Raw genomic sequence first — 22,175 nt, forward strand, 5'->3', positions numbered from 1 at the left:
GATTCCCACATGGTATGAAGATATACGTGGTCAGGCCCTGAGGATCTATCCACTTTAATGCACTGCTAATACCTCCTATTTAGTAAATCATATAGATCTCAGACATCACAACTGGTATATCTCAATTCCTTTGTTACCATGATCTGAGCAAAAGCAGAATTGAACCCTATACTCTGCTGGAATAAATTTGTACAGATCCAGAAAGTTGCTAGTCGGGTTTCTCAATACCTGAAGGATCAAGTGTTTCATCAAACTCTGCCACACCCCTTGAAACTCTGAAAATTACGTTGGTCACAGCTTTCCTCATGTGCACTGCAATGATAACAAACATTAGGTTTTGTTCTACAGTGTATGCTCTCAATAGCCAACTTTACTGGGCCTCAGAACAACTTCATATTGTCGGTCACAGTGGAATCTTAAGGGATGATCATCCTGACATGGTGCTTTTCTTTTTGCTGGATGGATATTTGGCCAGGCAGCCCATGTTTCTCCCTCACTCAGCCCACACAGAACGAACAAGAGTACAGAGTGAGTTCATTCCTGTAACTCCCTGTGGCCAATTACAGTGTGAAACCGTTGAAAGCCTCACAGCCAATCCGCTGGCTTTCTCACATTCGCTGAATTATATATATAGTCATGAGAGGCAAAAAGAAAAAAAACAAAACATATGGCCCAATCAGTTATGAAGGTGATCAGGCGAAAATCCTATAAAATACAAGGATTAAGTATGGTTTCTTTCGTATCCAGTACTCACTCAGACAATGCATGGAGAAAAGTAGGCGCAGTGGTAGTGTTACAGCAAATGCAGTGCCGGAGACCCGGGTTCGATCCCAACTACGGGTGCTGTCTGTATGGAGTTTTTGTACGTTCGCCCCGTGACCTGCTTGGGTTTTATCCGAGATCTTCGGTTTCCTCCCACACTCCAAAGACATACAGGTTAGTAGGTTAATTGGCTTGGTAAATGTAAAAATTGTCCCTAGTGGGTGTAGGATAGTGTTAATGTACAGGGATCGCTGGTCGGCGCGGACCCGGTGGACCGAAGAGCCTGTTCCCACGCTGTATCTCGATGCTGGACTAACTCAGCAACACGGGCAACATCTCTGGAGCGAAGGAATGGTGACGTTTCAGGTTGAGCTACTCCATTATTTTGTGTCTATCTTGGGAGTAAACCAGCACCTGCAGTTCCTTCGTACACATAATATTAGTTGGATTGGTCAGTCTGAAAATTCAGTCTCACAACAATTGTGCAGTTGAAAACAGACATCTCAGAATATAGCAATACTGTGGAGATTTCAGCTGCCAAAGAGCCCATTTGGAAATCCAACTCCTAGAACAGTACAGCACAGGAACAGGCCATTCAGCCCACAATGTCCATGCCGAATATCATGCCAAGTTAATCTCATCTACCAGCACGTGATATATATCTCTCCATACCCTGCATATCCATCTGCCTATCTTAAATGCTACTATCATACCACCATTCCTGGCAGCATGTTCCAGGCACCCAGAATTCTATATAGAAAGAATGTGTGTCCCCCACCACTCCTTTAAATTTCCCCCCTCTGACCTGAAATTTCCCCCCTCAAGTCTTTGACATTTCCGCCAGGGGAAAAAGATTCTGTGTCTATCCTATCTCTCATATTGTTATATACTTCTATCAGGTTCCTTCCCAACCTCCAGTGCCCCTGCATAAACAATCCAAAAAACCTAATCCAGGAAGCATTCAGGAAATGTCTTCTGCACCCTCTCCAAAGCCTCCGCATTACCCTTCATGTAATGGGGCGATCTCAATTGCAACCTAACCAAAGATTTATAAAACTGCAACATGACCTCCTGACTATTATACTCAATGGGCTGACTAATGAAGGCAACAATAAGTCTTCCATACCACTCTATTTAAGGGCCTGTCCCACTTGGCTCGCAAATTACGCAACCTCGTGGTTGCTTGAGGCGTACGGGCACCGTATGGCCGCGCAGGGCCGGTCCCAATTAGAAGCGCGGAGGGGTATGGAGTTGTGCGGGGCTGGGCCCGACATCACGCGGGACTCCGAAATTCTTGCAGTGAACGAAATCTTTGCATGCCAACGGCCTGTTGCAGAACTGACGGCCAAAGTGGAACAGGCCCAAGACCCTGGCGCGACGCAATGTCTCACCTTCAACAGCAGCAGAAGCAGGCAAACGATCGCCGAACTCGGCCTGGGGCTCACGGCCGTTGCGGTCCGGATCCGCCCCCACTTCTACTCCCAGAAGCGAGGCCAAGAAAATTGAAGATAGACACAAAATGCAGGAGTAACTCAGCGGGACTGGCAGCATCTCTGGAGAGAAGCAATGGGTGATATTTTGGGTCAAGACCCTTCTTTCAGATTGAAGAAGTCTCGACACGAAACACCACCCATCGCTTCTCTCCAGAGATGCTGCCGGTCCCGCTGAGTTACTCCAGCTTTGTGTCCATCTTCAAATGATGTCACGAGCTCCAGACGGCTGTGCGTATGCATGTAATCGCGCCCAACCTTCGCTCGACCGTCTCGGCTCAACGCGACCACGAGGTCGCGTAATTTGCGTGCCAAGGACACGTAAGTGGGACAGGCCCTTTACTTGTGTTGCCACTTTCATGCATTTGAACACCAAGAAATCTCTGTACATGAATGCTGTTAAGGGTCTTGCTAATGATCTGCATACTTTTCCCTTATATTCAAACTCCAAATTGCTACACCTCACGTGCTTGGATTAGACTGCATCTGCCATTTTGCCACCTATTTGGTTTGACAACATTCCCTAGTGTCGCAAATCCAGCAATTTTGGAGTTGTCTGCAAACCTATTAATTAACCCATCTACATTTACGTCCAGGTCAATTATACCATAGACAACTCCTGACATTTTATTCAGACTTTAGTTTCTCCAAAAACTGTATGTCCAGTACTAGGCAGCCGACATGACAGCGGCAGCATTGCAACATACCAAATTTACCTGCAGTGATACTTCCCATTCCCACTGGTTTGAAAAAGTACTGACACTACTTTAGAGTCATAGCCGTTCAGCCCCAAAATAGGCATTTTTTCCCACACCACATCCGGATTATCAGAAATAAACCTGCCAATTTATTTTCCATTCCTTTAAGTGGAATGAAAGTTAGATCGATTCCGTAGAGTACATGCAATCTCCTCAGACAGAATTTTATCCTATCAACGGTGATTGGAATTTTCCGTGTTGTCAATCTTGCTTTGAGCACTAGGAAATAAGGAACCTGTCTGGCTGCAACAATAATCCTAGTTCTCAAATCTCCAGCAGCTTTCTGCACATCTGCTGTCTTCTGTGAAATATATCACCACTTATTCTGCTAAGCTTCACAGAGTAAAAGGAATTAACCTGCTGAACTGTTATTGCACCCACACTAAAGCAAGAATAGCATACTTAGGACAGCAAATAGAGCTGCTGCCTCACAGTGCCAGAGACTTGGGTTCGCTCCTGACCTCGGGTGCTGTCTGTGTAGAGTTTGCAAGTTCTCATTATGACCAGGTGGGTCTTCCTCCGATGATCCGGTTTCCTACCACATCCCAAAGCAAGCAGTTTTGTCGGTTAATTGGCCTTTAAATTATCTCTAGCGTGTAGGGAAAGTGGGATAACATAGAATCACAGTGAACCAGTGATCAATACTCGGTGGGCCGAAGGGCCTGTTTCCATGCTGTATCTCTAAACTACATTAAATCTCCTTTCAGCTTTCATCTATTCACATTAAATATTATATTTCCTTACTATACAAGAGGCCATTTGGCCCATCAGATCCATGCTAGAATTCGGAGAAATCACATCACTTCCATTCCCATAATTTATTTAACTGCAACATAATCCCTCTCACATGCTTCATTCCACAACTCCACCATGTTTCTCTTGCTGCACATTTACACTAAAGGTAATTGACAGTGACCAATTAACCTGCCTTTGGTAAGTGGGGGGAACTGGAACGTGAGTGGGGAAACCAACTTGGTCACAGGGAGAACATGCAAATTCCACACAGAGACAGGATTGAACTCCAATGTCTAGGTATGTTACAAAACCTACCTGAATCGTGGCTGAGCATCTGCCCTATCCCGTGTGCGCGATTTTGGCGCTGTTTAGAGGGGGCGGGTTTAAAACGCGATTTTTACTAGGCTGTTCCAATCGAAAATGTTCAGCCTAGTAAATCATTAACGGAAAATCGCTGAAAGACCCCGTCGCAAAAGGTATTATTAGTTTTTATGGCCTTGTATAATAGTTATAGTAGGTTAAAAATCACTCTCTCAATCCGCAACCTCTCGCAGCCCCAGGGTTTTATAAAGCAAACAATTAAAGGTATGTACCTTATTTTTACATTAAATGGGGCTTCTTAAGAACCCTGTATATAAAGTTTTCTATAGCGAGTAGTTCATTTTGGGCTCTTTATATCCCGCAGTATTTTTCTGGGCACTTGAGGGCACAAATCCAGCGCAATGTGAACGTTCTAAACCAGCGCGTTCACAGGAACCCACTAGAAAGCCGATTTAAATTGACTTTAATTTACAGCAATTGAACACTAAATTCCTTCCATTTGGCCTATAAATTGATGTAAATGAGATTTAAAAATCATGTTTTATTGTGAATTATTTGTGAATATTATTTGGACACTTGGGCTATTTAAAAATGTTAAACATTTATTAAGAAATGGATAGATGTTTAGATCTAGTAATTGAAGTTTGAAATTAGCAACAATTGGGTAACTAACTAATTATATGCTTTAATTTCAGATCATCCAAGTAAGATTATTTAATATTTGTTTCAGAATGCTTCAATCTATGATAACTGAAAATTTCATTCAGTTCTCTTAATTTTTAAGAAGGTTATGGGCTTTTGACTGTCCACGATCACAGCTTTTTTGTTATGTCCATAGAAAATCAATAGGGAACAAGATGCTAATTTCCGAGTATGAAAATGGCCATAACTTTTTTATTACTTGAGATATGAAAGTGAATTAGGTGTCAAATTAAACTTATTGTTATGCTTTATCTGATGGGATAAATTGCAGACTTGATTTTTTAAATCTCAAAATTTTGTAACATTGCTACAATGTCTGGAGTTGTGAACCAGCAGACCTACCCACTTGCACCATCACAAATGCAGTATAACAAAAGACAACTTTTTCCACTGGTTTTGAGATTTTGTACAATTGGCAGCCCTTTAGTTTTGCACAGATGGGCAGACCTGTCTGGCTTCAGGATAGCTGAAGGGTGCATTATCTAAATTGAAGGGAAATATGCACGGTTTAAGAACAGGATCAGCAGACATTTCTCAGACACTTGCTGTTCAACTCGGTGAAAATAGTACGTAATAATAATATATTTTATTGTCATTGCACATAAACGCAACGAGATTTGGTATGCAGCTTCCAGCCGATGTCATAACATAAATAACTAATAAAATTTGGATTTAGATATTGATATCCCGAGAACACGGATCGTGTTTATCGTTTTGAACTTTATTAGAGAATCCACTTTAAATAAATGTTTATTTTCTTTGCTAGATGTATTATTTACCCATAAGCAAAGATCAAAAACCTGATTGTGGATACACACGTTCCATTGATCACATTGCCAGAATTAGTATATGAATGGGAGTGAATAATGACACATCAAGTAAGTTTAGTGTCATATGCACAAGTACAGTGAGGTACAAAGAAGACCATTCTTGCAGCCATTGTTCCCAATATCATTATTAGGGAGGCACAGTGATGCAGTGGTAGAGATGCTACCTTACAGCGCCAGAGACCCAGGTTCAATCCTGACTATGGGTGCTGTCTGTACGGAATGTGTACGTTCTCCCTGTGACCGCGTGGGTTTTCTCCGAGTGCTTCAGTTTCCTCCCATGCTCCAAAGACCTAAAAGGTTTGTAGGTTAATTGGCTTTTGTAAATTATAAATTGTCCTTAGAGTGTAGGATAGTGTCAGTGTACAGGTTGATCGCTGGTCAGCATGGACTCGGTGGGCCGAAGGGCCTGGCTCCGGGTTGTATCTTGAAAGTCTAAAGTTTAAAACGTAAAATGTTTGCTATAGAATGATGTAGGATCAAATAGTTGTCGGTGACCTATGTGAAGTGGAACATAATTTAAAAAGCCTGATTGTCTTCATTTTAACATTAATTTGTCATGCATAATGATTACAGTAAATTGCTTTGGATGCAAAGCTTGTTACACTTCAAAGTCCAATATAAATTAACCAGCCAATTCTCATAAAACAAAGATGTTTCTGAGAATTAAGTCATGAACAGGACACTGTATAAAATGGTAGTAATTTTTTCGATCAAAATTACTTATAAATTAAGCATTAATTCCAAAGGAGATACAAAGATGTACAGGTTCAGACAAAGAAACACAAAGAAAGTCCTTCGCTAATACCTGACCACTTCCTTAAATTTAGCAGCATGGTTAAACCAGTCCCAAGAAACATCCAGATTTGTCCATAAATAAATGTTGTGAACAGAAATGCCAGAGGTGATAAAATGTCATGACCAAGAGCTGGGTGTACTGACGTAACTTAATACAAAATTGAAAACATGTTTTGATACAAGGCATTTTCGACACACAGAAGTGTGAAATTTGACCACCAGTCAGTCACACCATCTGAGCTTATCAGTAGTCCATTTCCATTTCTGTTTCTAAAGTTAAATCTCGCAAGAGGGAGGAAGGGTTGGGAACTGGGCTGTGTTGAGACTGATAGAATGGTCAAGGCATTCAAGAGAGCGATTAGGAGAGAAAGAGGCTGAAATAACAAACAAGAGAAGACCATCAGCCCCCTAATGGTTGCAATGTAGAGTCACGAGAAGTATTCATCCACATGGAAGTTCCACATTCAGGTTATTTCTAATGTGCACCTTGTTTGGTGGTGGCTTGTAGCAATTCCTTTTAAGGACCACCTGTTAGTCCAAAGGCAGACTTGGATGACCTGATTGCAGCCATCTCAATAAAAGCCAAACCACTTTAATAACAGGACCACCAAACAGGCAGTATTGTAAATTAACTAAAACATCTTTCAAGGGCAGACATCAGATACTCCTTTTGAGGTCTATACCAACATGGCAGGAATACCAAACTCTAGCTCAGTATTTGTACTAGCACTGTACACGTCATAGTTCTGCAGTGAACCATTTGGTTCCCATTTTACACCTGTAAATCAAACACAGCATCAGCAAGCATCTAGTTAGAAATTACCTGTCTAATCCCAGGAGCAAAAGGTGAAAATGCCATGAGCAACCTGCGATCACCATTTTGAAGTTTCTGATCATGTCAGGAGAGCATAAGATATGCATCACCTACTCAATTGTCCTAAATTTAGGAAATAATATCTCAATTCAGGGATGTAGTGGGATGTGATTCACTTGTTGGGTAAGCAAAGCCCCAACAACTCTTAAGCAGTTCAATACGACACAGGATTAAGGATATTGGTTGAATGATGTATTGCTATGAAACACAATATATCAGTTTCTCCCTCCTTCCTATGACAGGAATTTTTCATCTCTCTGGATACACAACAACAAGGCTGGAACTACCATGACAATCATGATCTCAAACACTGAGGACATGAGTGCTACTGTAGAGGAAACTAGTATAACTTCCACCCAAGATATCTCTGGTATTGGCACACAGTATGATTTCTTCATTAACATTCCGAGAAATACCTTAAAATTCTCTGATCCATCAGCCCTGGGTAGGTTCAAAGTGGCTCGACATTACCATCTCCTCGAGTAACTACATTTGGGCAAAACTGCATCCTCCAATACATCCCACTTTTTTTCAGATACAAATATATTTTCAGATACAAATACATTTTCAGTTTTCATCCCTTACCTTTGCCAGGTGCATCTGTAGCTTTTTCTTGGCGTCGCCAATTTCAAAGATGCGGTGCGTAAAAGCAAGATTGACATTGTTGAACTGCTTCCACAACTCCTCCGAAGTAGCAGCCAGAAGCTTTTCAAGCTCGTCCCGCAGTCTCGACGAGGCTGCCCGCTCACACTGTGAACGCAGAATGTTTTCTTCGGTATACTTCAACCAGGAACCCGGGTTTGAGATCCTAATTAAATAATTATAACAGATGATGGTTTAAAAGTAAAAATTGCAATTTTCATCAGTTTGAATTTAAAGCATTAATAAAAAATGGTTTTATTAAATAAATACTATCGTCTTATTGTAATAAAATCTGTAGCCTATTTTTGTTCTGGTATTTTATTTGATTCACATGTTTAAACTATAATGTTTTATTCTTAATGTTTTGTGTTTTATTCTTAATTGTTTACTGTATGTTTACATGTTGTTACTTGTGAGCCGGTGCACCAAAGCCAATTCCTTGTATGTGTACATTCTTGGCCAATAAACGTATTCATTCATTCTTTCAAACGAAAAGTTCTACTCTGTATCAGGTGTTTGATCAGCCATGATCACATTGAATGGCGGTGCAGACTCGAAGGGCTGAATGGCCTACTCTTGCACCTATTGTCTATTGTCTATTGATGTTTTTATTCATAAAGTTCAAGTCATCTGCAGATGGAAGCTCCGCCATACATTTCCTTGTACCTGACTGAAACCAGTTAAATAAAGTGTCCCACTTACACAAAGTGAGACAAAGGGATCTTTGAGTCAGCAGTGTTGCGTAACAGATGTGTTGTTTATCTTTGTGGTTAGGGAATACAAGTTTACAAACTCTATTCCTCCATAACCAGAGTTAATGATTCAGAATGCTTAAATGGTGACAGGCATGTTTATCCAGATGATCTCTTTTACTCTCCCAGTGTGCTGTATGACAGCCAATGTGCTGGTGCACTCATTCTGCTTGGCATTTGCACCATGCCAAACGATTTAAACTGGAGGTGGAACACGCTCAAGATGATTTCCCATTGAATTTGTAGATCAAAGATATGGATGGCATAACTTCTTTGGTATCACCACTTTGAGAGCTGCGGAGTGTAATCCACCACTCTACAAGCAGAGAGAAGGAATGGCAATCAAGTATACCAATATGTTCCTGCTGGATTGCTCTGCCAAATATTTAAGGCGGCCAGATGCTCTTGATTGGAAAATGATGTTTCGGACAGGAAATATATTTTTTAATGTATTGCATTCCCTCTGTGGTTTTCTCCTTTAAAAAACACGACACCACAAGCTTGTTGTTCCTTTCATGTTGGAAATTGAGGCCACTGGCTCTGCTGTGGTCAGTACAAATGGTGAGGTCATTCAACAAGACGTAAACATGCAACACTACAGGACGGTAATATTTGTTTAGAGTTCTGCCTGATGAAAATCACTGCTAACAAAAGCCTTCCAACTAAAAAAAAAAAAATCACACTGCATAGCTAATCAGATCCATGCTTAAACCGTAAACACGCTTAAACTTTAGGGATGGCACGTGTGGCGCAGTGGTAGAGCTGACGCCAGAGACCCAGGTTCGATCCTGACTATGGGTGCTGTCTGCATGGAGTTTGTACGTTCTTCCGGTGACTGCGTGGGTTTTCTCCAGGTGCTCCGGTTTTCTCCCACACTCCAAGCACATACATGTTTGTAGGTTAATTGGCTTTGGTAAATATTGTAATTGTTCCTAGTGTGTAGGATAGTGCTAGTGTGCAGGAATCACTAGTCAGCGTGGACTCGGTGGACTGAAGAGCCCATTTCTGCACTCTATCTGTAATCTAAACTAACGTAGACACCCTGCACCATCAAAACCGTAATGAACTGGAGGTGATCAAGAGGTGAAACTACTCTTCTGCCCATTTTGTAGACCTTCCACAATTGGTTTTTATTAAAAACATGCATGTTTGCTCACAGCTTTTTCCAGCACTGAATGTTCCAATGTTTTTATTGGAGGCGAGATGGCAATGCTGATGGAAAGATTTATCTGTTGGTGGTGTCGGAGCCAAACACACAGCTCGGCTCAATTTACTACAATTCCTCTTTCACAGTTTCAGGGCAAATTCCTGAGAAAAGTGTAAGAGCAGGTCCGTACTTATTTTGGAAACTCTCTCCTGTCTCCATTCTAACAGGAATCAGAAGATTATTACCACAGCTGTGGACAAACAATAACCCAGTCATCAACAGATAAACTGTCTCTGGTTTTAGACTGTTACAGCGCTACCACATTGCAGGGAAAGATAAATCAACTTAATTTATTAAATATCTTTAAGTCCTAATGTGCTCTGAAGTTTTAGACCTCCCCTCAACACAACCCCCAGAGTCACTCGGCTCCTCGATAATTCCAAGTGTCTGTTTTCATGCAAGGTCCTTGGCAGGAAGTGGTTGCAGGCTTTCAGTGGAGAGGTTGGAAAGACATCTTCAGTCCACAGTCCGAGCCAACATTCACAATGAGCAGTCCAAGCAATTATCAATGGCCCATCCAGCCGAGGAATTCTCAGGACACAGTCGGTGAGTCACATAATTGGATTTTATGAAGTTGCATGCTTTACAGTCGAGAGTTGTTTGGTGACAGATATGACTCAGTGGGTGGCACTTTTACTTCTGAGTCAGAAGATTGTGGCCTCAAATTCCACTCCAGAGATTAGAGTTTAAACATCTGGGCTGAGTCTCCAGTTTAGCAGGAAGGGAGGGTTACGTTAAGTACAAGGGATGCTGTCTTTGGAGATAGTAAACCAAGGTCTTTTCTGCTCTGTTGGACGAACATAAAAGAATCTATGGCTCCATTTCAAGGAACAAGGAATTATTCCTGATGGCCAAGCTGATATTTACCCCTCCTTCAACATAAATAAAGCTTTTTCTTGTCACATTTCTTCGTGGAACTTTGCTCCAGGCACCTTGTCTGCTGTGTTTCCTGCATCAAAACTGTACTACAATTGAGAAGTATTCCATTGGCTTTAATGCATTATACTCCAGTATATTTTGACATGCAAGTTCAATTCTGACTAGTTCAACAACTTCTGACCAGTGATCAATGGCCTGTCCAAAGATCAGAAAAAAAACAGGCATTCTTCTGCAATTTTATCTTTAAACATTTTCACTTTAAGTAGATGGACATCAGACCTGCCACAAGTCTGACTTCTTCCGTGTACAGATTCAAGGATTACAAAGTGGGCAGCATGGTGGTACAGCGGTAGAGTTGCTGCCTCACAACGCAGAGACCTTAGTTCAATTCTGACCTTGGGTGTTGTCTGTACGGAGTTTGTACGTTTTCCCTGTGACCGTGTGTTTTTTTTCTGCAGGATCTGGTATCCACCTACATCCCAAAGACGTGCAGGTTTATAGGTTAATTGGCTTCTGTAAATTGTCCCTGGTGTGTAGAATAGAACTAGTGTGTGTGTTGGTGGGCATGGACTCTGTGGGCCAAAGAGGCTGTTTCTATGCTGTATTTCTAAACTAAACTAAACTAAAAAGTGGCTTTTAGATGGATTGTGAATTCTTTACTATTTTGATACTGCAGGTTTTTGGAATCTCCTCATGTTGGACAGGGGGTCACAAGCATGGGAAAGGAATTTCTACAGCAGAAAGCACTCCTTTGGAAAGGGTAAAAACTGGTTGACATTCCCAACACAGAAAACTTGTATAATATGCCCCAATCCCAGGTGAATGATCGCTATGTAAATATATATTTTTAAGTGGTCATTAACTATTCAAAGACATAACATGTATTGTATATTTTTTCTAAACTGTGTTAGCCAGAATAGTCATTTTATTGGAATTGTTTAATCTTTAAATATAATTTGTCCTTGAAGACAAAATGATTTATCAGTTTTGAAGCCTAAACGTGGGATGATTTTGGGGACAGATAACACTGGAAGTGCAAAAGGATCATTGGATTTGTTTAATTTCATTAAATGTTCATGAGACCAGATCTTCTGAGGGAGTATGTTGACAACTGATACACAGATTACTTATGTATGGTTTGTGTATGCAGATGTCTTGTGTCATACCGGTTTTCTTAAAGTGTAACTCAGCTTTGCTTTGTCGATGATATGTCTATTCTCAATTAAAGCAGCTTTATTTTTCTCTTTTTCCTGGATAGTCTGCCAACTTTGCATTGTTCTCATTCCTTGCATATAAATTGTTTTACAGTTCCTTTTCCCCTGCCATCATCGATTAACCTTAAGGCTTTGCACATCCCGCCAGACACTCTTGTCTCTTGGCTGTAAAGTCATTGGAACTGAAGTACTTGGTGAAATCAGTAAAGTTCAGAGCCAGCAAAAGAGACTGTTGAGTTCTGGTGTAGAGTTGAACATTTCCATTTTTTCAGAATTTCTGAACGGGTTGTGCAGAGATAAATGCCAACAAATGCAGGTGATAAAGCACTCAAGATGGCTTGTTGGCACTTGTCACTACTTGAAACCGTGCATTTGCAGGTGCTCATACAGGAACCTGAACAGCTGATTCTATTGCCTCTGCTTTTCAAGATATTTTAGCTCAGAGTTCTTCCATCTGCCAGCAGATAGCATCTGAAACAAGATAGCTCTTTGCAAAGTGGGTGGCTGCACACATGAAGCTTTCACAATTGACATTTTCCCAAGTCATCAGGGAGACACATCAGACAATTTGTACTGCACTCATCAGAACACCAAGGATCTGACACAGCTTTTACAAAAAGGCAACTGCATTTTAAAAGGAGCCAGTAAATGGATAGAATATAGCTGGGAGTGGAAGAGCAAAGGGGTGAGTGGATAGAAACCGGACATCGTCTGGTTTGGGCACAAAAATATCACTGTGGCACTAAGGACAGGCCTCAAATTCAGTCTCAGAATTCAAATAAATTATCTGGTCAATCTTTGTTGCATTTTCACCTCAGTAAATCTCACCAGCCGAGTCCATAAATTAGATTTGTGCTGTTGTGTCCTTGATACTTCTGTAAAATGGGTGAAACCCAGTTCAATCTATATGCAAATAACTGATGGACATAAGTAGAAATTAACAGTTCCAGTGCCTCATTGTGTAGAAATCAAGTGCTTGAACATCTCCACCAGTGAAGAAACACAGACCAGGGGTTAATGGCTGCATTCATCATTGACGGTTCTACCAAAAAATCCAAGATGTCAGTGGAGGACAGCAGACACACCTTTGTTTATGACAGCAGGTATGCTATCTTCAGCTGCAGTAGGAGTGCCAGCCAACTTTTACTCAATAGGAAAATGTGAAAAATACCAATGCCAATTTAAGTTTTGATCATTGTTGGCATGTGATGTGAGGGATATGTGCAACACAGACACATTTCCCTTGGGTTTCATGCTGAAACTGGGAAGATTTGATCTCAGATGCAGTCAGGTTCGAGCAGCCTGGGAGTGGATGCATTGGCCTTTTGAGTGAATACTCTCCATGCAGGTCTCCACTGAGGCTTTGCTCTAAAGGAAAACCTTCTCTGCCACAGAGGGTAGTTGAGGCCAGTTCATTGGCTATATTTAAGAGGGAGTTAGATGTGGCCCTTGTGGCTCAAGGGATCAGGGGGGTATGGAGGGAAGGCAGGTACAGGATACTGAGTTGGATGATCAGCCATGATCATATTGAATGGCGGTGCAGGCTCGAAGGGCCAAATGGCCTACTCCTGCACCTATTTTCTATGTTTCTATTAGAAGATGTGGTGCAAATCACTCTATGTGGGAAGGAACTACAGATGCTGGTTTAAACTGAACATAGACACAAAAAGCAGGAGTTACATCACAACCGGGACAGGTAGTATCGCTGGAGAGAAGGAATGGGTGACGTTTTGTGTTGAGACCCTTCTTCTGAAACGTCACCCATTCCTTCTCTCCAGAGATGCTGCCTGTCCCGCTGAGTTACTCCAACTTTTTGTGAGATCTCTATGTTTTACTGCTTTTAGAAAAAGAGGATACACATCGGCATCAAGTATTCCCTCATCATGTATCTGTACACTGTGAATGGCTCGATAGTAATCAAGCATTGTCTTTCTGCTGACTGGTTAGCACGCAACAACGCCTTTCACTGTACCTCGATACATGTGACAATAAACTAAATAAACATGACACAGTTCAGGTGTGGTGAAATGCTCTCCCAACTACCATGCTTCAAACTAAAATCGTCAGCTGCAGCAAAAAAGAGCATGGATAGAGGATTTTTGCAGGATCACGGTACTATTAGACATTGCACACTGCTAACAATAAATTTTCAGCCCATCTCTCTAATGGAACCATCAGGCCAATGTCAGTGTAAATAGAAAGGAGAGTTGCAACGAAAATTTGACAATTTGCTGTCACCTGGTTTACATTCCCACGAAAAGTCAAAATCATCCCCACAAGACCATATCATAAAAATAATTTCTAGACATTGCTGTTCGATTTTTACCATGGACTCAGTTTTTGCACTTTTCCCACCAACCTTCTTGCAACAATCCATGTGAAACAGTGAGTTTAATGGCGTTTCACTGTTAATCCTGTACTTTTTTTATGCCCTTGGGTTAACATTGAATATATTAAACTGAGGCATACACTCTCCAAAACAAAGAATCACACACTGGGTTGTTACACTTACGTAGCGTTCACTTGTTCAATTCCACAGTAATAGTTGATACCATCGGAGGTGTTCTTCATCTGATGCGCTTTATCATCAATCCAGTATGCTGAACATTTATCACACAGATCTCGTTCCAATTCATGCTGAGCTGCCCTGTTATTTCTGTATTAATAAGAAGAGAACGTTCATATTTGCAAGGTTACTTCACTGAAAGAAATAGTAAAGATTCACCCTGCCTGCTGCTGTTTAAAAGTGGTGGAAAGGTTAGATATTTCAGTTTGGTTTTTGAATGCCACTATTGTTCTGCTGATTAATGATCAGAATCCCATTCGGCAGAAAAGCTGGCAAAATAACAGGCAGCTCCAATATTTTTTTGCGTGATGTCAGCAATTCATTGATACTCTATCTTCATAGAATCATAGAAGCGTACAGCACAGAAAGTGGTCTTCGTGGCGGACTAATCATAATGCCGACACAATAATCCCATTTGCCCTTTATCCCTTTACTGCTTGCTGATCCAAGTACCTGCCCAACGGCCTTTTAAATGTTTCATTGTATCTGCCTCCACTAGCAACATAGTCCAAATATTTACCCCGTATTAATTTATCCCTTTCTCACCTGAAACCTGTGCATTCCAATTCTAGATTCCTCTGCCCTGGGAAAAATATTTTGCCCATCTATTCTTTCTATGTCTTTCAATTTTATAAACCCCTACAAGGTTAAGGAATAGGAAGTCGCTTGCAGTTGTATAAAACTTTGGTATGGCTGCTTTCAGGGCATTGTGTGCAGTTCTAGTTACCCCTACACTGAGGATGTGGAGGCTCAGGAGAGGTTTCCCAGAACACTGTCGGATTTAAAGGGTATTAGGCATAAGGAGACAATTTTGCACAAATTTAGATTGTTTTCTTTGGAGTACCTGAGGTTGAGGGGAGAAAATTATGAGGCATATATAAGGTAGACAGTCAGAACCTTTTTCCCAGGGTGGCAATGTGAAAGTCAAGAAGGCATAGCTTTAAGGTTAGAGGGAGAACGTTTAAAGAATATGAGTGGGCAAGGTTTTTTGTCCCCACAGAGAGTAGTGGGGGTTTGGTACACACACTGCTGGGGGTGGTGGTGGAAGCAGATATGATAGCAGTGTGGAAGTCTTTGCACATGGATATGCAGAGAATGGAGGGATATGGATCACGACAGGTAGAGGAGATTAACTTTGCATCATGTTCGGCATAAGTATTGTGGGCCGAAGGGCCTGTTCCCCTGCTGTATTGTTCTATGTTCAAAGCTCACCCCTCAGCTTATTATGTTCATGTGAGAATAAATCCAGCCTGTACAATCTCCCCTTACAACTACTATCCTCCAACCCAGGCTACATCCTGGTTAATCTACAGTCTCTCTGTTGCTATCTTCTTGAACTGCTGCAGTAATATGACTGCATGGATTGGATCGCTTTACTGGAAAGGAGTTTTAGAGGGATAGGGGACAAGCACAGGTAGGTGGGACTAGTGTAAATGGGGCGTACTAGTCGGCGTGGGCAAGTTGGGCAGAGGGCCAGTTTCCATGCTGCATACAACAGTGGCTTGCTGGCACATGTCCGATGGCACTCGCATGTCATTCCTGTGCAGTGGCGGACTGGGTCTAAAAATATTGGTTGCCAGGAGATAAAGGGGGCCCACTTCATCAGGGGCCCACTTGATATAGGGCAAACTGACACCCTGGCCAGTCCGACACTGTTCCTGTGGGTCTAGATTATATATCGGCCAGATGAGCAAGGATGATTGGTTTCCTTCTCCAAAGGTTACCTGTCAATACAATTTTTTTTAAACACGATTTACATCATAATTAATACTAATTCCAGGTCATTTGATCAACGGAATTTAAATTCCTCACAGTGGAATATGAACTCAACTTCCCAAGTGTTTAGTGTAGGAAGGAACTGCAGATGCTGGTTTACACTGAAGATAGACACAAAATGCTGGAGTAACTCAGTGGGTCAAGCAACATTGCTGGAGAAAAGAAATAGGTGACGTTTCGGGTCAAGATCCTTCTTCAGACTGAAGAAAGGTATCGACCTGAAACGTCACCTACCCCATTTCTCCAGAGATGCTACCAGACTGCGCCAGCATTTTGTGTCTACTCCCAGGTCTTTAGTTCAGTAATGTAATTGCTTTATTACTGTTTCTGACAGTTAAATGGTTCCTTTTCATGTTCCCTTAAGGACAGATAGCACAATAAAGGGCATATTTAGCAGGAAAAGTAGCAGCACTGGCAATTCTGAAACTTTTGCAAAATATGGCCAAAAAAAAACATGCAAAGAAAAGGAAATACTGAGTGTGCGGGACTATTTTGGATATGATTAATGCTTGGTATTTTGGATATGATTAATGCTTGGTATTTTTCATGTTCCCAGCCAAAATTTGCAAAAACCACATGTTTTACTATCATAAAACTCTTCTCATTCACAATGCACTGTGTTAGACAAGAAGATTTATAGAGGTCTGAGAAGACTTATTAAGTTTGCCAGCCGGTAATGAACAATGTATCAAAGGGATTTTATTAGTCACATTCACATACACCAAGGTGTAGTGAAGTGAAATGCTTTTTGCCATTTTGCAGCACACAAAAAAAAATACAGACATAACACCAATGAAAGTCTTAAACACAAAGAACATCCCCCCACAGTGGCTCTCACCATGAGGGAAGGCACAAAGTCCAGTCCCCAACCCCAGTTCACCCATAGTCGGGCCCATTGAGGCCTCCACAGTTGCCTCTATGGAGGCCCGATGTTCCAGGCCGTTCTCGTCGGGTGATGTTGCTCCGGCGTCGGGAGAGCCCTCCCCGCGGCCTGGGAACCCTGGAACGGCCGCTTCCGCACTGGAGGCCGCGGCTTCCGAAGCCAACAAGGCCGCGCCGGTTGGAGCTTCACAACTGGCGATCTCATCGAGAGATCCCAGGCTCCCGATGTTAAGTTCAGCGCCGCCGCCCGCAGCTGGTCGCTCCTCAGACCCGCAGCTCCGCGATGTTTTACCCGGCGGTCTCAGCTCACCGGAGCTTCAGCGCGGCGACCCGGGCAAGGCATCGCCCGCTCCGCGATAGCGCTCCAGTGCTGTGCCGCCGCCGAAGCCGAGGTTCTGGGCGGTCCCCGACAGGAAACGCCACTCCAGGCCCGCTGGTAGGCCGCGAGGACGGGTCGAAGCTGCAGCCCGGAGAAAAGCTGCCTCTCCGACCAGGTAGGGACCCTGAAAGGTAGTTTCCCCCTTCCCCCCTCCCCACCCCCCACATAAAAAAAGTCTAGACCTCCAAACAAAACACTTAACTAACTAAAATAAAAAATAAAAAGATGAAGAGACAGACAGCTGCTGGCTGGGCAGCCGTGCACAGGACAGCCCTCCCTACTATGTTCATCTGACTACAGGTATTTGTTTTTAATTTACCAGTGATTACATTGGCCCAAAGCATAAGGAAAGGGTGAAATGAATAACTTGTTCTGCGCACACCTACAAAAATCCCATACTTGCATTTAAGGTTCAGTTAGACTGAAACTGAACCAGCAAGATGTTTACAGAGATTCTAAGTGCGAACGTTTGCTGGCTTGGGTGTAGGGACCTTCAAGTACTAATGCAGCACGTCATGCCAACGTTGACTGTCTGGCCCTGCCTTATACCGCTTGTAGCCCAAGGCCTGAAATGTAGTAGCTGTAGAATCCAAGTGTATGGAAACACATTTTCATTGCTTGGTGCCAAATGTTTACTGATCAAACGTGTTGCCATTTGACAGAAATCATGTCATGAAAGCAGCCAACTAAAATGATTGGAGAAGCTGCACTGGTTGCACCCACAATTGTAATGCAACATATCAAGTAATTAATCCGCCCAAATTCATTACGGCTATTAAAAAAACTTGTTAAACGCACCCTTTTTGTGGTTGCTTAAATTGATTCGTGTCCACCTTCACTAATTCCATTGGAATATAGAGAATCAGTGGATGAGTGGATCACCAATTGTGACTGCTATCAGTTATTCACTAGCCTCCAGAGATGGAAGCTAACCAAAGATAACTGGAAGCGTGTGAACAGAAATGGCAGATGCTGGTTTATACTGAAGAATGACACAAAGTGCTGGAGTAATTTAGCGGGTCGGGCAGCATCTCTGGAGAAAAAGGATGGGTGACGGAAGATGGCAGACTGAAGAAGGGTCCCGACCCAAAACGTTACTCATCCGTTTTCTCCAGAGATGCTGCCTGACCCGCTAAATTACTCCAGCACTTTGTGCCTATCAAAGATAACAAGCCTTGCTTTCCTAAACATTTTAAAACCATCTACTAAGGTCTCAAACCTCTCCATTTAATGGTACTTTGAATAACCTCCAGAATATTTATAGAGATGACTTGCTACATATTTTTCACCCTTAGCCAGATGCCTTCACTGATATATCCCTTCAATAGTTCCCAACTGTGGATTACTTCTACTCCAAATAGCACTTAATCATCATCAGGTCCTTAAATTCCTCAATTCTGCTCCTGAACAGATAAACATCTGAGTATGGCATTCATTATGCAACAGCAGCTTTGTACGTGGCAGGTTGTGTCTCACTAGCTTGATTGAGTTTATTGAGATGACAAAGGAGCCTGATGAAGGTAGGGCGATGGATGGTGTATACATGGAATTTAGTATGGCTTTTCATAAGGTCCCTCGTGGTAGGCTGATCTAGAAGATTCAGAAGTATGGGATTCATGAGGACTTGGTCACATGCATTTTGGGAGGTTGAATGCATGAAGAGAGTATACAATTAATGGCAAAACCTTTATCAGCATTGATGTGCAGAGGGATCTTGGAGGCCAAGTTCTTCGTTCACAAAAGGTGGCAGCACAAGTAGATAGTTTGGTAAATCAGGCATATGGTATGTTTGCCTTCATTACTAAGGGCATGAAATATAAGAGTCAGGAAGTCATGATGCAGCTCTATCAGACTTTGTTGAGGTTGCATTTGGAGTATTGTGCGCAGTTCTGGTCGCCCCTTACAGGAAAGACGTGGAAGCTTCGGAGAGGGTGCAGAGGTGATTTACCAGAATGCTGCCTGGATTATAGGGTTTCAGCTATAGGGTCCTAGTAGGGGATTTTAATTTTCCCAATATTGACTGGCACTGTCATAGTGCAAAATGTTTATGTGGCGCAGAATTTGTCAGGAAAGTATCCTCAGGCAATATGTAGAGGGCCCTACACAGGAGAGGGCAACACTTGGTCCAACTTTAGGAAATTGGGAGGGGCAAGTGGACGATGTCACAGACGACTGTGGAGGCCACATCTTTGGGGTTTTTTTTATAACGCGTTGACTGGTATTTGATTAGTAACAGTATCAAAGGTTACGGGAAGAAGGCAGGTTAGAGGGAAAAACAGATGAAACATAATTGAATGGTGGAGTAGACTCGATGGGCCTAAAGGCCTTATTGTGCTCCAATGACATGAAATGTTCGTGGATGAGCCTGATGGGACCAGCGACCATTGTTCTATTCATTTTAAGATCGTTATGGATAAAGACAGGGCGGGTCCACCAGTTGAAATTCTAAATTGGGGCATAGCCAACTTTGAAGGTATTAGACAGGAACTCGCTCAAGTGGATTGGAGCAGGTTGTTTGAAGGAAAAGGAATGTCTGGATGTTTATAAAAGTGCGCTGACAATAGTTCAGGGCAAGGCGGGAGCATGGGACAGGTATAGGCAGGTAGGATCAAGTGTATCCCTGGAGGAGTTTCGGGAACTTAAGAAACTCTGAAAAAGGAAATCAGGAGGGCATAAACGGGACAGGAGATAGCTCGGGCAGATAAAATTAAGGATAATCCCAAAATAATTTATTAGTACATTATGGGAGAAAGGGTTTTGGTTGCTGTGGTTTCTTCCCACAACCAAAAATTGTCGGTGAATTGGCAACTATAAATTTCCCCTAGTGTATGTGGCTGGTGGGAAAACCAAGGGAAGGAACTGACGGTTTGCATCGTCTAAATGATCATGCTGGTTGTATCTTTTACATCTACATTTAGAAGATAGATTCAGAAATTTCCGATGCAGAATTCATTCAGTCATCATGTTCAAGAAGACAGAATATAAAGCTAAACATATTTTTTGTTTTTAAATAGAAGAACTTCTTCCAACACAGATATAGTGTATGGCATAAACATATACTCTCAAAATTGATTACGTTGTGAATATCCATTCAAATTTGTAACAAATTAAAAAATGACTTACGCTAGTTGTTCAGCAGCTCTCTCTATGCCTCTTTTCAATCTTTCTTGAATACACTTGATTATTCTCATTTCCTATAAACAGATAGAAACAAAACACTAGAAGTATTTTCTGACGTTGGTGAGTATGACGTGGTACATCTCAGCAAGAGAGGGATATGCAAAGGCGACGAGCCTTGGACACACCAAACTCTGGCCTCCTTCAGAACTCACGATTCATTTGATTAGGAAGCTCTTCATAAGTGAGTGTAGCAGAATTATGCCATTCAGCCCATCAAGTCTATTCCACCATTCAATCATGTCTGATCTATCTTTCCCTCTCAACCCATTCTCCTGCCTTCTACCCATAACCCCTGACACCCATACTAATCAACAATCTATCTATCTCTGCCTTAAAAATATCCATTGACTTGGCCTCCACAGCCTTCTGTGGCAATGAATTCCACAGATTCACAATTCAGTTTCTCTCTCCACAGATGCTGTCTAACCCACAGAGAATTTCCACCCGTCTCATTTTATTTCACATTTCCAGCTTCTGCAATACTGCTATTATAATAAAGACCCTAGGTTAAGGATAGAGTCACTGGAATTTGGAAAGGTGAGAGGGGATCTTATGGAAACATATAACATTCTTAAGGGATTGGACAGGCTAGATGCAGGAAAAAGTTCCCCATGTTGGGGGGAGTCTAGAACCAGGGGGTCACAGTTTAAGAATAAGGGGTAGGCCATTTAGGACTGAGATGAAGAAAACATGTTTTAACCCAGAGAGTTGGGAATCTGTGGAATTCTCTGCCACAGAAGGCAGTGGAGGCAAATTCACTGGATGTTTTCAAGAGAGAGTTAGATTTAGCTCCTAGGGCTAACAGAATCAAGGGATATGGGGAAAAAGCAGGAATGGGGTACTGATTTTGGATGATCAGCCATGATAATATTGAATGGCGACGCCGGCTTGAAGGGCCGAATGGCCTACTCCTGCACCTATTTTCTATGTCTTATAGCAACTCCTTTTCGCCACATTGGGCTCAGAACCACTCCACTCAGGCATCTGTGTTACCACTCAAGACGTGGGCCCACTGGTTATTCCTTTGGCATTGAACTCAAATATGACTAATTTTAGCTACTCATGTAGAACACCATCTTGCATTCAATGCTTGTGATGCACAATCCACATTTTTAAGGTCCACATCCCTGGCATTGCCCTGGTTTTACAATCAGAAGACTAAGTTATTTATGGATCACCTCATTCAGAATGAGTTGCTCGAGAGTCAGCATTCAGAATTGGTTAAAAAAAAATCAAAGCCAAAATTGAGAATAGAATGTGGAGGGTATAAACAGCGAGATCACAGCAGGGCAACACAACGTTAAAAGCTACAATGCTTCAGCTGAGCAGCTTTTGATTTCAGGGGACACAAGAAAGTGCTGGAATCTTGATCAAAACATAAAGTACCAGAGGAACTCAGTGGGTCAGGCACCATCTGTAGAGAGAATGGAC

The 22,175-nt window shown here is 42.1% G+C and overlaps 1 protein-coding gene and 1 long non-coding RNA gene across 4 annotated transcripts in view; one reads left to right on the forward strand and one right to left on the reverse strand.

Moving 5' to 3' along the window:
• LOC129707023 (uncharacterized) overlaps positions 1-11,993 on the forward strand; it is a 33,255-nt gene extending 21,262 nt beyond the window's left edge. Inside the window, exons 2-3 of the long non-coding RNA XR_008725131.1 lie at positions 10,271-10,414; positions 11,424-11,993. This is a non-coding gene — a long non-coding RNA (uncharacterized LOC129707023). The remainder of the gene's footprint in view (positions 1-10,270; positions 10,415-11,423) is intronic.
• Positions 1-22,175, reverse strand: part of LOC129707022 (tektin-3-like) — a 51,015-nt gene that overhangs the window by 13,914 nt on the left and 14,926 nt on the right. For all 3 annotated transcript variants that reach the window (XM_055651753.1, XM_055651750.1, XM_055651751.1), the window contains exons 4-6: positions 20,688-20,758; positions 14,474-14,617; positions 7,853-8,075 (exon numbers count right to left, since the gene is read on the reverse strand). In XM_055651753.1, coding sequence (XP_055507728.1) covers positions 7,853-8,075; positions 14,474-14,617; positions 20,688-20,758 — 438 coding nt within the window. The remainder of the gene's footprint in view (positions 1-7,852; positions 8,076-14,473; positions 14,618-20,687; positions 20,759-22,175) is intronic.

The sequence above is a fragment of the Leucoraja erinacea genome, chromosome 20 (genome assembly GCF_028641065.1).
Source record: "Leucoraja erinacea ecotype New England chromosome 20, Leri_hhj_1, whole genome shotgun sequence".
NCBI classification, from domain to species: Eukaryota; Metazoa; Chordata; class Chondrichthyes; order Rajiformes; family Rajidae; genus Leucoraja; species Leucoraja erinaceus.